The 14,157-nt window shown below is 45.4% G+C and overlaps 1 protein-coding gene across 1 annotated transcript in view; it reads left to right on the top strand.

Moving 5' to 3' along the window:
- Window positions 1-14,157, top strand: part of WDR7 (WD repeat domain 7) — a 344,916-nt gene that overhangs the window by 105,117 nt on the left and 225,642 nt on the right. The window contains exons 18-19 of the mRNA XM_055125361.1: window positions 570-688; window positions 6,834-6,957. Coding sequence (XP_054981336.1) covers window positions 570-688; window positions 6,834-6,957 — 243 coding nt within the window. The remainder of the gene's footprint in view (window positions 1-569; window positions 689-6,833; window positions 6,958-14,157) is intronic.

Genomic DNA, 14,157 nt, shown 5'->3' on the forward strand with positions numbered 1-14,157 from the left:
GATTTATCGTGGAAGAAATGTGATCAATGGTCCCTTAATTAAAGGCCCTGTGAGGGAGTGGGAAGGACGCTTGTGTCACCCTGTGTGATCATCAGGCCGTAGGTGACAGGCACCTGTCTCTGGTGGCGAGTGACTGTCCACTGAAACACAAGTGGTTGGAAGCTGTCACTCGGGTCCGTGTCTGTCCGTGTCTGTTTGTATCCTGTCCCACCCCCTTCTACGTGTTATGTGTCAGTGGGACAGTTTGGAAATGTGTTTTCCGGGTAGAATCCACATCACCCTTCATTGGAAATTTATTGTCATTTTGAAGTCTTGAGACTTCGTGGCCTTACGTTTGGGCGGTTTTCTGGTTTTGTGTTCTTGCCTGAAGGTAGGTGAGTTAGAGACGGGCTCCATGGGGCGTGATTTCTTGTGCCAGAAACACAGCTCCCGGCACCCTGAGCTCCTCTATAAAGGAACTCAGCAGCTGTGGCGTTTTGATTTGTTTCGGGGAGACCTGCCTGAGGAAACGGGGCTGCGTCCGGGTTGCTGCCGTATCTAACGGCCTGTAAACTCTTCCGTTTGGACAGGCTGGAGCCAGCTGGCCGCCATGCACTGCGTCATGCTGCCCGACCTGTTGGGGCTGGACAGATTCCGACCCCCGCTTCTGGAGATGCTGGCGCGGAGATGGCAGGACCGGTGCCTGGAGGTAAAGCGGGCGCTCTGGGTGGGCGGCAGAGTCTTCAAGGGGCCTTGGAGGAGTGTGAAACCGCAACAGAATGGTTAATGTTTATTTAATGTATCTTTGGGGGGGGGTGGGGACTCCTGTGGTGGTGCTCAGGGATGACTCGTGGCTCTGTGCTCTGGGCTTTCCCCTCAAGGCGCTCGGGGGATCATAGGTGGTGCCCAGAATCAAAACGGGGTCGGCCGCATGCAAGGCAAGTGACTTCTTCACCTCCCTACAGCCCTGTTGACTATAGGCTCTCACCTGCTCGTTTTGTGATTTCCATCTTTTATTTTTTTCCAGTCATGATTATTGTTTTTCAGTTATGATTATCATGTCTTTATTTTCAGTTCATATGTGCTAGGCAGTAAAGGTTTACTCGCTTATGCACTTACTTTTTGAAAAGTTTGTAAGTCCTTAATAGAAAAGTTTTCTATGTTCTTTGAAGTGATTTCCTGTTTCCTTTTGGTGGGGGGGCTCCCAAATTGTGCATAGGAGGCCTGGGGCCCCTCCCTGTAAATCCCAGCCGACTGGACAGGAAGTTCCATGCAAAAGCCTAAGGAGTGAGAAGCTGGGCGTACCAGGGACCAGCCGCAGGTGCTCGGGCCACTGGGCTGCATCACCCACAAGATATGTGATGCTTGGGATCAAATTGGGGCCTGTCACCTGCGAGGCTTGCATCCTACCTGCAGCACTAGCCCCCAGTGCCTCGAGCCCTTCATAACCTGTTTTTTTTTTTTTTTGGCAGGGGGTGGGTGTTGGGTCACACCCAGCGATGCACAGGGGTTACTTTTGGCTCTGCACTCAGGAATTAACTCCTGGCGGTGCACAGGGGACCATATGGGATGCTGGGAATTGAACCGGGTTGGCCGCGTGCGAGGCAAACGCCCTCCCCGCTGTGCTATCGCTCCAGCGCCATCGTAACCTGTTTCAGCAAGACTGTCTACACTTGGACATACAGCTCCCACCTCCCGCCCCCCTCCCCAGTTGCTCACTTAGGCATAATCATATTAAATTCCAAGAGAGTAGCCGTGGCCCCGTAGACTGTACTGTGCTGCTGAAACAGGAGAAGAACCTTGAAATTAGAAAGGGCTGCCTCAGTTATCAGTTTTGCTAATTATTAACTTAATGACTCTAGGCTCATTTGTAAAGTAGGCATAATAATACTTTCCTCATGGGATCGCTGTCAGGTTCGAATAAGATAATGCAAGTAAAGCAGTAAGTCTAGAGTGTGACACAGGCTAGGAGTTCAATAAATGGTGGCTATTCTATTGTGTTAATGGACTTAGGCTGTATTAGATATTGCTTGGAATATAATATTACCAGGGACTGGATATGTTTTGCAGAGATTTTCCACTTAAGGCATTTGATTTATTTAGCTAGGGCAGTTTATATCATTGAAGATCTATAATTTACGAAACCGAAGTAGCGTATTTGACCTGTTCTTGGTTTCTCTCCTGTCAGCTTCAAGTTATCCTGTGGCATATTAGCATTTTCTTGATTTTGCATTGAATAATATTTGAACTCACTAAAAGCCAACTGTAATTGTTCTTATTCAAACACTGATGCTGCCGAGTTAATTTTTTTCAATTACAAATGGTTAATAACTGATTTGGGAGATCACTGGACAGCTGAGTATTTTGACCGTAGGTTTTGACATTTTTATTTTTCTTGGTTTGGGGGCCACTGCCGTGGGTATTGAGGGCTTCCGTCTGACTGTGTGGAGGAATCTCTCCCGGCAGAGCTCAGGATACCATATGCCACGTGGGGACCAAATTGGGATTGGAACTCTGCTGTCTTTCTTGCCCTACCCTACAGCATTTTTATCAAAATAAAACAAAACTAAACTAAAACTATACATTGAAAGTCTTGTGTCACATAGAAAAACTCAAATGTAATTTTGATAAAGTTTCCTTCTGCTCTCACTGAGGAACATATTTGCATTTTTGTTGAAAACATTGTTCAGGCATATCTTAGATAAATGTGACTTGTGTCTATTTAGAAACATTGCTATAAATTTTATAATATAAAAGTATGTTAGGGCTGGAGCAATAGCACAGCAGGTAGGGCGTTTGCCTTGCACACGGCCAACCGGGTTTGATTCCTCTGTCCCTCTCGGAGAGCCCGGCAAGCTACCGAGAGTATCTCACCCACACGGCAGAGCCTGGCAAGCTCCCCGTGGTGTATTCGATATGCCAAAAACAGTAACAACAAGTCTCACTTAAAGACATTACTTGTGCCCGCCCGAGCAAATCGATGAGCAATGGGATGACTGTGATACAGTGATCAAGAAATTCACTAGGCCACAACAGCTAATTAGAGAGAGAAAACAGAAGGGAATGCCTTGCCACAGTGGCAGGGTGGGGTGGGGGGGAGATGGGATTGGGGAGGGTGGGAGGGACACTGGGTTTACGGGTGGTGGAGAATGGGCACTGGTGAAGGGATGGGTTCCAAACTTTGTATGAGGGAAGTATAAGCACAAAAGTGTATAAATCTGTAACTGTACCCTCACGGTGATTCTCTAATTAAAAATAAATAAATTTAAAAAAAAAAAACTAAAAAAAAAAAAAAAAAAGAAATTCACTAGGTAAGGGTAAGAGAAGAAAAGTACCTGCCATAGAGGATGCGGGTGCGGTGGAAGGGAAACTGGGGACATTTGGTGGCAGTAAACGTGCATGGTGAAGGGATGGCTGTTGGGACATGAAATGACTAAAATCCAATCACGAACAACCTTGTAACTATGTATCTCACTATGATTTAGTTCACTTGTCTCATTTGTCATCCCGTTGCTCATCGACTTGCTCAAGTGTGTGCCAGTAACGTCTCCATTCATCCCTGTAGCGTGCTAGTGTAGCCCAATGGCGTCTGCTCGCTCCAGGAACACTAAGAGTCTTGAACTGTTCGTTCAGAATCTTGATGAAGAAGTCTGACCATCTCGTAAGTGGGTGGCCACGCATTCTTTTGCCATCCCATTGAATCCAGTCGGTAACAGCTTAGACCAGCGGTTGTCTCCTAATTGAATTACATGTCCGACCCATCTGATTTTTGACACCTTGGCAACTGAGACAGCGCCCCTGATTCTCGTCAGTGGAGGTCGGAACTCCAGATTCCTTCTCTCACTTGAGTGAAACGTGATACTCCAACCATAGCTCTTTCGATTCCTCTTTGGGAGAACCGAATAGCGTTCTTGTCCTGTTTTCATAGAGCCCAGGTCTCTGAGATTATTGTTACTGCAGGAAGAATGGTGGCGTTGAAAAGATGTGCCTGAAGCTGGAGGTTCTTTGTCTTTTTAACAACTTCTTCGACTCTCTTGAAGGCGTCCCACGCCACTCTCCTCCTCCTACGCAGCTCAGGTGCCAGGTCGTTCGTCATGTTGACAGAGCACCATCTTGAACTCTTGTGAAACCTCAGTGAGCTTGGTCACCATGTGGATATGGTCGATCATGCTGAATCGTTTTTGGAACCTGGCTTGCTTGCATGGTTGTCCTTCATCTAGTGTTCTGCCAATCCTATTCAGGATGACATGAGTGAATAACTTGTAGATGACGGACAACAGGCAAATTGGGCAATAGTTGCTGATGTCGTGGATCTCTCCCTTCTTGTACAACAGGATGGTCCTACTGGCTTTCCATTGGGATGGAACCTTGCATTCAGACCGGTAGCGTGTGTAGAGCTGAGCCAGTGTATTGATGAGTACTGGTGGCAGATTCTTCACGTGTCCAGTTCTGACTTTGTCTAGACCGGGTGCTGTATGCGTCTTTACCAACGAAATAGCGTGTCAGATTTTGGAAGGGAGAACTCTGGGAACGACATATCCATTCTGTGGAATTTGGCTATCGAAGAGATCCAATTAGAAGTCGTGGATAACCTTTTCCATTGCCCTTCTGGAAGATGTGATAGATCCCTCAGGACGTCGGAGGGCAGTCATCTTGGTCTTCTAGGTGGCGGAGGACAGGCAGACATTGCGAATACTTTTCCCAGCTTCTCCCGCATCGGCCAACACTAGTGCTCTTCTCTCTTTGAGGTCTTCCTTTATAAATATAAAGTAAATATAAATAAAACAAAATTTAAATAGTTAATTTTTTTCAAGCCAAAGTTAGAATAATACTGAAAGTTCAGACAGTAATGTTTATTAACCACATTTATGTGTCACTGTCATTGTCATTGTCACTGTCATCCCGTTGCTCATCGATTTGCTAGAGCAGGTACCAGTAACGTCCATGTGAGACTTATTACTGTTTTTGACATATCGAGTATGCCACAGATAGCTTGCCAGGCTCTGCTGTGTGGGCGAGATAGTCTTGGTAACTTGCTGGGCTCTCTGGGAGGGGCGGAGGAATTGAACCTGGGTCAGCCATATGCAAGGCGAACACCCTACCTGCTGCGCTAAATTTGGGGCTGGAGCGAAAGAACAGTGGGTAGGGCGTTTGCTTTGCAAACGGCTGACCCTGGTTCGATTCGCAGCATCCCATATGGTCCCCTGAATACCGCTAGGAGTAATTTCTGAGTGCATGAGCCAGGAGTAACTCCTGTGCATCACTGGGTGTGACCCAAAAAGGAAAAAAAAATTGGAAATTCTGAATAAAAATTCAAAAATACTTCAAAAGCTATGAAAATCAGTTGTAACCCAAAGTAAATTAAATGTTTTATATCAGTCTGGTTTTTTCTTAATTGAATCACTGTGAGATGCACAGTTACAGAGTTGTTTATGACTGAGTTTCAGTCGTACAATGTTCTGATACCCATCCCTTCACCAGTGGACATCTCCTGCCACCTATGTCCCAGTTTCCCTCTTGCCAATGGCCCCCTCCCCCACCTCAAGCCTGCCTCAATGGCAGGGACAGTTCTTCCTCTCTCTTTTCTCTCTCTCTCTCTCTCTCTCTGTGTCTGTCTCTGTCTGTCTGTCTGTCTTTCTCTCCCCTTTTGGGCATTATGGTTTGCCATACAGTTACTGAAAGGTGATCATGTATGTCCACTTACCTACTGTGAGCACTCAGTGCTTGTCCAGAGTGATTGTTTACGACTATCATTGTCATAGTGGTCCCTTCTCTGTCCTAGCTGCCCACTGCACAGAGCCCCCACTCTCCCCCTGATCCCCCACTTACGGTAAGCTTCCAACAGTGGGCCAGTTCTCCTGGCCCTAGTTTCTGCTGTCCTTGGGTATTCGCTTCATACTTTTAAAAATATCCCTTAAATGACTGTAATCATTTTAAGTCTGTCTCGCTCCTTATGACTCATTTCACTCAGCATGATACTCTCTGTATCCATCCATTTATACGCAAATTTCCTGGTGGCTGCATAGTATTCCATTGTGTAGATGTATCCTGATTTCTTTATCGAAAGAAAAAAAAGTCTGTTCTTGGGCTCTCGAGTTGTTTCCAGATTCTGGCTATTGTGAATAGTACTGCAATGAACACAGAAGTGCAGATAGCTTTTCTGAAATGTGTTTTTGGGTCCCTGGGGTATATTCCCCAGAAGTGGTATTGCTGGGTCATATGGAAGGTCAATTCTAGTTGTTTGAAGAATGTCCATGTTATTTTCTAAAAAGACTGGACCAGTCGGCATTCCCACCACCAATAAATGAGAGTTCCTTTCTCCCTGCGTCTACATCAGCACCAGTTGTTCTTAATCTTATGATGTGTGCCAGTCCCAGGAGCAGACACATAATTTTTGGCTGTACCTGGCATTACAGGGGACTGTTCCTGGGCTCAGGGAACCCTCTGGTGCCAGGAATTGAAGCTAGGTCCGCCATATGCACCTTCGCCTCTGTATTATTTTTCTGGCCCTAACTTAACCCTATCAGTAGTAATGATTCGGTGAGATGGGGGGGGCGGGTGTGGTTGAGCACTAGAGCACTTGCCTTGCAAGTGTGAGTTTCTGGGTTCAATTCCCACTGAAAACGAAGGAACAAAAAGATAGAAAGGCCTTTGATGATTGCTAACACCCATGTTTATTCCACTTTGAGTCTTATATTTATAATTAGGATACCAGGTTTTTTTTTCCCCCTCAGGTAAATAAAGTGACCTTTTTATTTTTCTTGGTTTACTTCACTGTGGATTTTCTCCTTCGGTGGCACGTCACCGGCTGGTCTGCTTCCCTTATCTCACACGCACATCTCTGGTCTCCTCAGGTGAGAGAAGCCGCCCAGGCCCTGTTGCTTGCAGAGCTGAGGAGGATCGAGCAGGCGGGACGGAAGGAAGCCATCGATGCTTGGGCCCCGTATTTACCTCAGTACATGGACCACGTCATATCACGTAAGCCCTGGAGCTGGGAGGGAAGACCCCACAGTCACAGCTAGGCCCCTCTCCCCACTACCAACCAAAATCAGCTGGAAACTGGGACCCACAAATTCTCGACCTTGTTTTCTGAATCCCGGCATCTGCGGTTGGTGTTTTTTAAAAATAAAAATAGAGAAAGAAAAGAAAACTGAGTTAGGTCCAGATATTACAGATTCATGGGCGACTGGATTCTGTATGACATCGACCCCCTTCATCTGCCTCCTGGCTCTGATCCGAGCATCTCTGCTGGGAAGTCCTTGCGAATGTGTGGCCCACCCATTAGAGAATGACCTGCGGTGTACAGACGCAGAAGGCAGCCCCCTTGGCAAGTTGATGTTGGAGGTGTGACTCCTACAAAATAAAGAGCTGGTTGAGGGAGAACAGCAAATGGGTAGCTAGGGCCAGAGAGATAGTACGGCAGGGAAGGCTCAATCCCTGGCATCCCGTGTGGCCCCCCAAGTCCTGCCAGGAGTGATTCCTGAGTGCGGGGTAAGCCCTGAGCATTGCTGGGTTTACCTGCCCTCCCTCCCCCACACAAAAAAGGAAGGAAGGAAGAAGGAAGGAAGGAAGGAAGGAAGGAAGGAAGGAAGGAAGGAAGGAAGGAAGGAAGGAAGGAAGGAAGGAGAGGAAAGAAAGAAGGAAGGGAGGGAGGGAGGGGGGAGGGAGGAAGGAAGGGTGGGAGGGTGGCCTGGTGGAGGGTTGTGGGGACATGCTTTGGGGTCTGATTCCCAGCACTACTGCTGTTGGGATTGGCTTTCAAGCATGAGTCAGGAAGCGCCCTTAAGCACCACTGGGTATGGCTCAAAACTCTTAAACAAACAACAAAAAAAGATAGAACTTGAAGTGTGGGATGGGTAGAATAAAAAAAATGCTAATTCATTTTTTGCAGATTCCACACAAATGTCTAAGAAAAACACAACGTTTAGTTAGTACAGTGCTGTTGCTGTGTTCTTAACAGTCTGGGGAGGGGCCCTTAGTGACGACTGTGAACAGGATGCTTTGTTTATTTTTTCCTGGGAAGAAGAGAATGAATTAACTACAAGTCCTAGGCACGATATAGTGACAGCCTACTCCTGGAAAGCCGTGACGAAAACATGGTGTCGAGAGAGTTGAGGGCTCCCTGTGGGTCCAGAGAGGACAGTGTGAGCAAGATCCTGATGATGCCACCAGTACTTGAACTTTTACTAGGCTTTTGCTAGGTACCTGGTGGTGTTATTGCTTCATTGAACAGGTATTGTTTTCAACCCCTCTTCCCCCCGCCGGCCCCATCCATACATTGTAGTACAGAGGAGAGCACTGTAGTACTCTCCTCCCATTGCTCATCGATTTGCTCGAGCGGGTGCCAGTAACGTCTCCATTGTAAGACTTGTTACTGGTTTTAGCATATCGAATACGCCACCGGTAGCTTGCCAGGCTCTGCTGTGCGGGCGGGATACTCACAGTAGCCGTGCTCTCTGAGAGAGACGGAACAGAGGAATCGAACCCAGGTTGAACTTGCAAGGCAAACGCCCTACCCACTGTGCTATTGTTCCAGTCCATCCACACATTAAAAAGTGTCAAACTACAAAATTCATTCTCTTAACCCTGGTTTTGTTTTTTGTTTTTGTTTTTGTTTTTAAATCTTGCTTCTTTTCAGTGTCCTCAGCTCTCAGATGGGTTTGGAGATGGAGGAATGAGGAGATTCTTGACTCATCTAATACTGCTCTCACACAGTGCCTTTCCCAGCTGTAGTAAAATTCAGCAACAGCAAAATGGAACAGAAAAAGACCCATAAGATAATTGCCTAGTGGTTCTCGACATTGTTCAAATAAGCATAAATGTGATTGGTCAACTCGAAACCTTTCCATTTACGTAATTAATGTCCTTGGGATTTAGTTTTAGTATCCTGGAGTACTTCATACATTAACCCAAAGCCAGCTTACTTGCAATTTCACTTACTATAATTGTACTTTTAGCCAAAGAAGAGGCAAATGCGCTTTCTCTGAGTAACTTAAGACATCTCACACAAGCACCATTTGATAGGATGTATTATTCTATTCTGGAACTTTTACAGGCAGTGTAAAATTAGTGTTAGTTTGCTTTCCTGGGAGGTTTCTGTTTTAATAAAAAGGACGTCAAGCCGAAGGAGTAGGAATTCTGGATGTGTGAAAGCAGAAAGCAAACAGCAAATGAGGCATCCCCATGTAGGGCTATTGAGCAGATTTGCTGTCCGGAGGGATCAAAGGTTACGGAGCCAGCTGGTGGGCAGCCCGTGCCTGCGCCACCGTGCTTAGAGTGGAATTGCCTCTCTGGCTGTCATTAATGTTTCAGGAGATGGTGGTCGGAGCAAGTCACCACATAAAAGCATTAGTTTAGGAACTTAAAACCCACTCCAGCATAGGAACCTTCTTCATCATTAAAATGGGTAAGATACTTAGAAAAAAAAATTTTTTTTCTGGGAAGTAGAACATTCATGAGATTATTATTTTTTTTTTGGCTGGGATGATTTGTATTATTTTTGACATTGAAAAAATACACAATAGTTGCTGAAACAGTATTGGCAGCTCCTGACTTATGACTGAGCTTAGGCTAAGAGCCCATTTGTTAAATATTTGCCTGAAACAGAGGAAATATTTTTACCCTCCGAGGACCAGAGTGTCCCATTGTGCCAGTGGGTGCGGGGACTTTCCCTGAGAGGTGAGGCTGTGAGGTTTCAAGTGGGAAGTAACTTTCTCTGACTTCACAGTCAGACAGTGACTGAGGTGGGAAGAAGGTGACAGTTTTAGTCAACTGGTTATAGCCACGGGGTGCATGTAGAGTTTTCTTGAGAAAGCAGTGGGTTAGCCAGGCACCTTTGCTTTGCTTGGGACGGTTCAGATTAAAGGAGAAACTTTGAAACACATGCCTGTTCTCAAGCTGTCGCCTTCCTCCCTGTCGTCTGAGAATCCTTACTGTCACTGCCTCAGATTCACTTTAATTTATTATTGCTCAGGGATTCTGACAATTGAGTTGAAATCTCCAGGGAGGAAGAGGAGTAATAGTCTGATTTAACTGAAAAGCCGGTTCGCAAATTTTCATAAAAACTGAGTTCTAATGGAGGGTTTTGCTTCAGATAATTAAGCTCTGTCCTTGACACGGCTAGGAAGCAGTTTATCCTTTACAAAATGCATTCGGTAATGGACTTTCTATCCATTTCTATCCAGTTTTCTATCAGCTATGATAGAAAATTGGAGAAGTGTGCTGTTGTGATCTTCGTACTTGTGGAATAGATTTGGATGATTAAAACTGCGCACATTCTTGTAACAGTGGCGTATCTCATGTTTCGAGTTGCTGTTCCTTAGTGTGTTTTTCTAATTGTGTGTTCAAAAATATGTTTTAAAAAAGTCCTTGATCATTGTTATGAGGGAAGGATGAATGCTATTCTGTGAAACTATTGTCAGATAATGTGGATACAGATAAAATATTGAGTTCTCTCAGTCATAGTTGGGAAGGAAAATATTTAGCAGAACCCAATATTATATATTTCTTAGTTTTGACATTCTACATGTAGCATTTTGATAATTGACTTTTTTTTTTATGAGGTCAAGCACCTGCTAGTTTATGAAATACACCGACTCCCGTTCCTCACTCCAGGCGGGGACTGTTGTGAGGTAAATGCTCTGGCTTCCTGATTTGCTTTGGCCTGCGATCCAGTGACCTGACAGGGCACGAGGTCACGAGTGTAATTATTTCTTGTGCGTTGTATTCTGCTCGCTCTCCGTAGCTCATCTCCTCTGATTTCAGAAACATTGAACACATAAAAGTCACTACCATTATATAAATCAGAATCTCCTCTAAAGAGGATGCTGTTGTAATTTGATGCAGTTATGGCCGATGTAGTATTAATTTGCAAATTTATCATCTCAGATATTGATAGAAGGATGTGTAACACATCGTGTTTAATACGTATTGATGTCATCAGAAAGAACAATCCTTTGTTCTTATCGAGTCCCTGCCTTTTTAGCTTCCTTTTGTGTTAAGGTTACCAGGGTTAGACTCGTCTTTTTATCCCCTTTGGAAGCAGAATAGGATTTCTTTGTTCAATGAAAGACACTCCCAGTAAATGTTTGGGGTTTGACTTTCAGCACGCCACACTGTAGTACCTATTTTAACCTGCAATTGAAGTCACTTTCCTGGTGATTATAAAGTAGTGGTCATTCTGAGCACAAATGTGGACGGACCAACAATTTTCCAGAAGGTAAGGGGGAACTATATGTTTTGCAGGCAGCGGAAGAAAGTATTTGTAACTGGTCGAAATAGTGTTAGTGGTGGAGTGTTTTTTAGTGTGCAGATATTTTCAGAGTTTGCTGGTGGGAAGAGGCTGGGAGGAGGGGTAGGGAAGGGCTTGATAAATACGATCCAAATGAGCCTTTCCCCTCTCCTGGGAAGGCCGGGAACTATACAGCTTCTTCCTCTTTTCATACGTCCCTCAGTTACTTGGGACTCCCGTTTTTCTGAGAAAGGACTTTTTTCTGGATAACCAAAGGCTCAGACCACTAGCTGATCAGATCTTTTAAAGGCTTAAAGTATTTCTGTTGAACTCTTTCCAAAACCCTCCCTGGCTTTTGCTTTATTTTGTTTCTAGTAACAGCCAGGATCGGTGTTTCCTGGGTGGGCTTCTGGGAGACAGTGGTGCTGGGTCTCTGAACACCACAACTGTGTGTTTGAACTCATCCTGCCTCCTGCCTTTCCCGCTCTGTTCTTCCAATCAACCCCGCCCTCCTGTTTCATATTGTCTTGCATTTGTTGGCAGTTTGGTTACCTTCGGGTGGCATCCCGCAGCCCTGCTTTCTACTTTGCTTTGCTCCCGGCTTCCGGGAGCGGGAGAGTGGGGTGCTCAGTCCCCTCGGACTAAAACGCATCATGAGAACACACAGGCCGAGAGACAGGCTCTCAGCTGGGAACAGCCCTCAGCTCCCAGTCAGCTCTTTGTGGGCTCCCCGCAACCTGCCTACTTGTCACCTCCCTTAGGTCCTTTGTCCTAGTCTCAGGGTATCTTAGCATTGGGGGTAGGGGGGTGGGTGGTACTAATTAAAATGGTGGGGTGGCGAGGAGGGGAAATCACTTGGCTGCTCATGAAGCGCTAGTCACTCCGAAGCCCCCTCTGGTGATTAATGTCTGTGTGAGCCGCTGAAAGGAGAGGCTGGGGTGTCCTCAGAAATCTGTGGGGGCTAGTGGCCTGGCCGTCGTCACAAAGTCGGCGCGGCTGACTGTGCATTAAGATTAGGAAGGAGAGGTCTTGCAGACGCGTGGTCTGCATGGAAACGAAGCCCTGTTCCCGGGCCTTCCTATTTTGTGAGGTGGGAAGGGTGGGCTGGTCTCGGGCCAGACGGTCGGGCAGCGCCCACGCCGTCTGCCGCGCTGTGCCTGTCGGGACCCGAGGGATTTGTGCCTCCGTTTTCCCTGCCGAGTGGCAGAGCACTGGGGCTTAATTTTAAGCACTCTAGACTGATCTTGTATTTAGCAGCATCAAACTGTTACACGTATCTGCATTTGGCTACTAACCGGGTGGAATTCACATGGAAATTTTCTTCTTCATCGGTCACGACTTATCCGAAGGCAAACCCTTTGGTTCCTTATGTCTCGAGTGGAGTTGGTGTTTCATATTCTTGTGATCTGCCCGGTATCCTTTGACCAAGTCCTGGAAATCGGAGGAGCAGAGTGGCAAATTAAACATGAAAGCGATACTCGATCCATGGGGCTGTTCGGACTCGACTTGTGAGTCATGAAGGGGAAACTGTCTTCTCCAGCGGTGGTGGCAGTCGTGCCATGCCCCAAGCCAGCAGTCTGGGACAAAGCGTGGAGCAGAGCCCAGGAAAATCCCAGAATTAGTTCCTCCTGGAATAGCGAGGAATCGAGGGGTGGAGGCGGCTTGTGGTGGTGTGAAGTGGGGCGCTCTTGGCCTGCTCCTTTCCTTCTGGTTCTCCTTAGAGAAACCCGCCTGGCAACGGGTCCCCAAACAGAAGCTCCTGGAGGCCCTGTCACGTGCTGTGTCCCCCTGCCCACGCCTCTCCTTTCTGCAGCCACCCTGCGGAAATCCTTCCCTGGCGTGCAGATGTGTGTTCCTCCCCTCTTCTGGCGGCTGAGTGGGCTTTTCGGAGATGCTGGCGGACTTGACTTATTTTTGAGCATTTTTCTGCCGGCTGCCGCCTGCTTTAAGAAGCTCCTGGTCGTTAAGCCCACAAAGACTACTTCGGGAAAATAAAAACTCGTTCAACATGTGACTCATTGTTTTTAAAAAATGGTGTTCAAATGGAAATACCTGATAAACCTTTAGCTGAGCTCCGAGTGGCCATTGCTATAATAAATGACCTAATATTAGTTGCTATGAAGAGTATGATATTGATTTGTGCCATTAGTCTCTTGCTGATTTGCTGAAGAACAAAAATTTATAATGCTAATGGAAATAAAGTACTTTACAAAACACTGCACACAAATACCGGAACATGTCTCTGTAATAGGACAAGTGTCTGGTGTGCTTTTAAATATAAATTTTCCTTATTCTAGGACAGATTATTCTAGGACAGATCGTCAAGAGTCCTGTCAAGCCTGTTTTGAAAGAGCAACAACTGACTTTTGAATCTTGGGATGTCTTATGTTTTAAATGCTGAAAATCTATGAGCAAATCTAATTTTGGTTGAATTCTGAAAATTATTGTTTTTTTATTTTCCTTTGTTTCATTTTATTTTATATTCAATGTCATTGGCAATACCATGAATTCTATTCAGGGCTTCACAGACATGCAAGGCAAATGGTCTACTGATGAACTACAATTCCTCTCCCCAAGAATTAGAATTTTTACTCTATCTCCAGTTTTATTATCTTTTTATATTAATTAAATTTTACATATAATTGCATCATTTCAGTACATTAGTTCAAAACCTTGTTGTAATCTGTGTATACACATTAGATCTTAAGCTTGGAAGAATTTTAAGTTATTGCAAGAAAAATTGAAACCTATTTTACATATAATACTTTTTTGTAATACCTAATAACAGGTTTTATTCTAGTGTTGTTTGTCAGTTCTAGGATTAAAATGGTCAAATAATACAAAACTGTTTTTGCCTGCTCTGTTCTTCTCCTCTTCAGCCCTTTTAGGGGAGCTATGGTATTTTATATATTTTTTCTTAGTAATAATATTGTCTTAATGATTTATTA

Source organism: Sorex araneus, chromosome 2 (genome assembly GCF_027595985.1).
Source record: "Sorex araneus isolate mSorAra2 chromosome 2, mSorAra2.pri, whole genome shotgun sequence".
In the NCBI taxonomy this organism is placed as follows: Eukaryota; Metazoa; Chordata; class Mammalia; order Eulipotyphla; family Soricidae; genus Sorex; species Sorex araneus.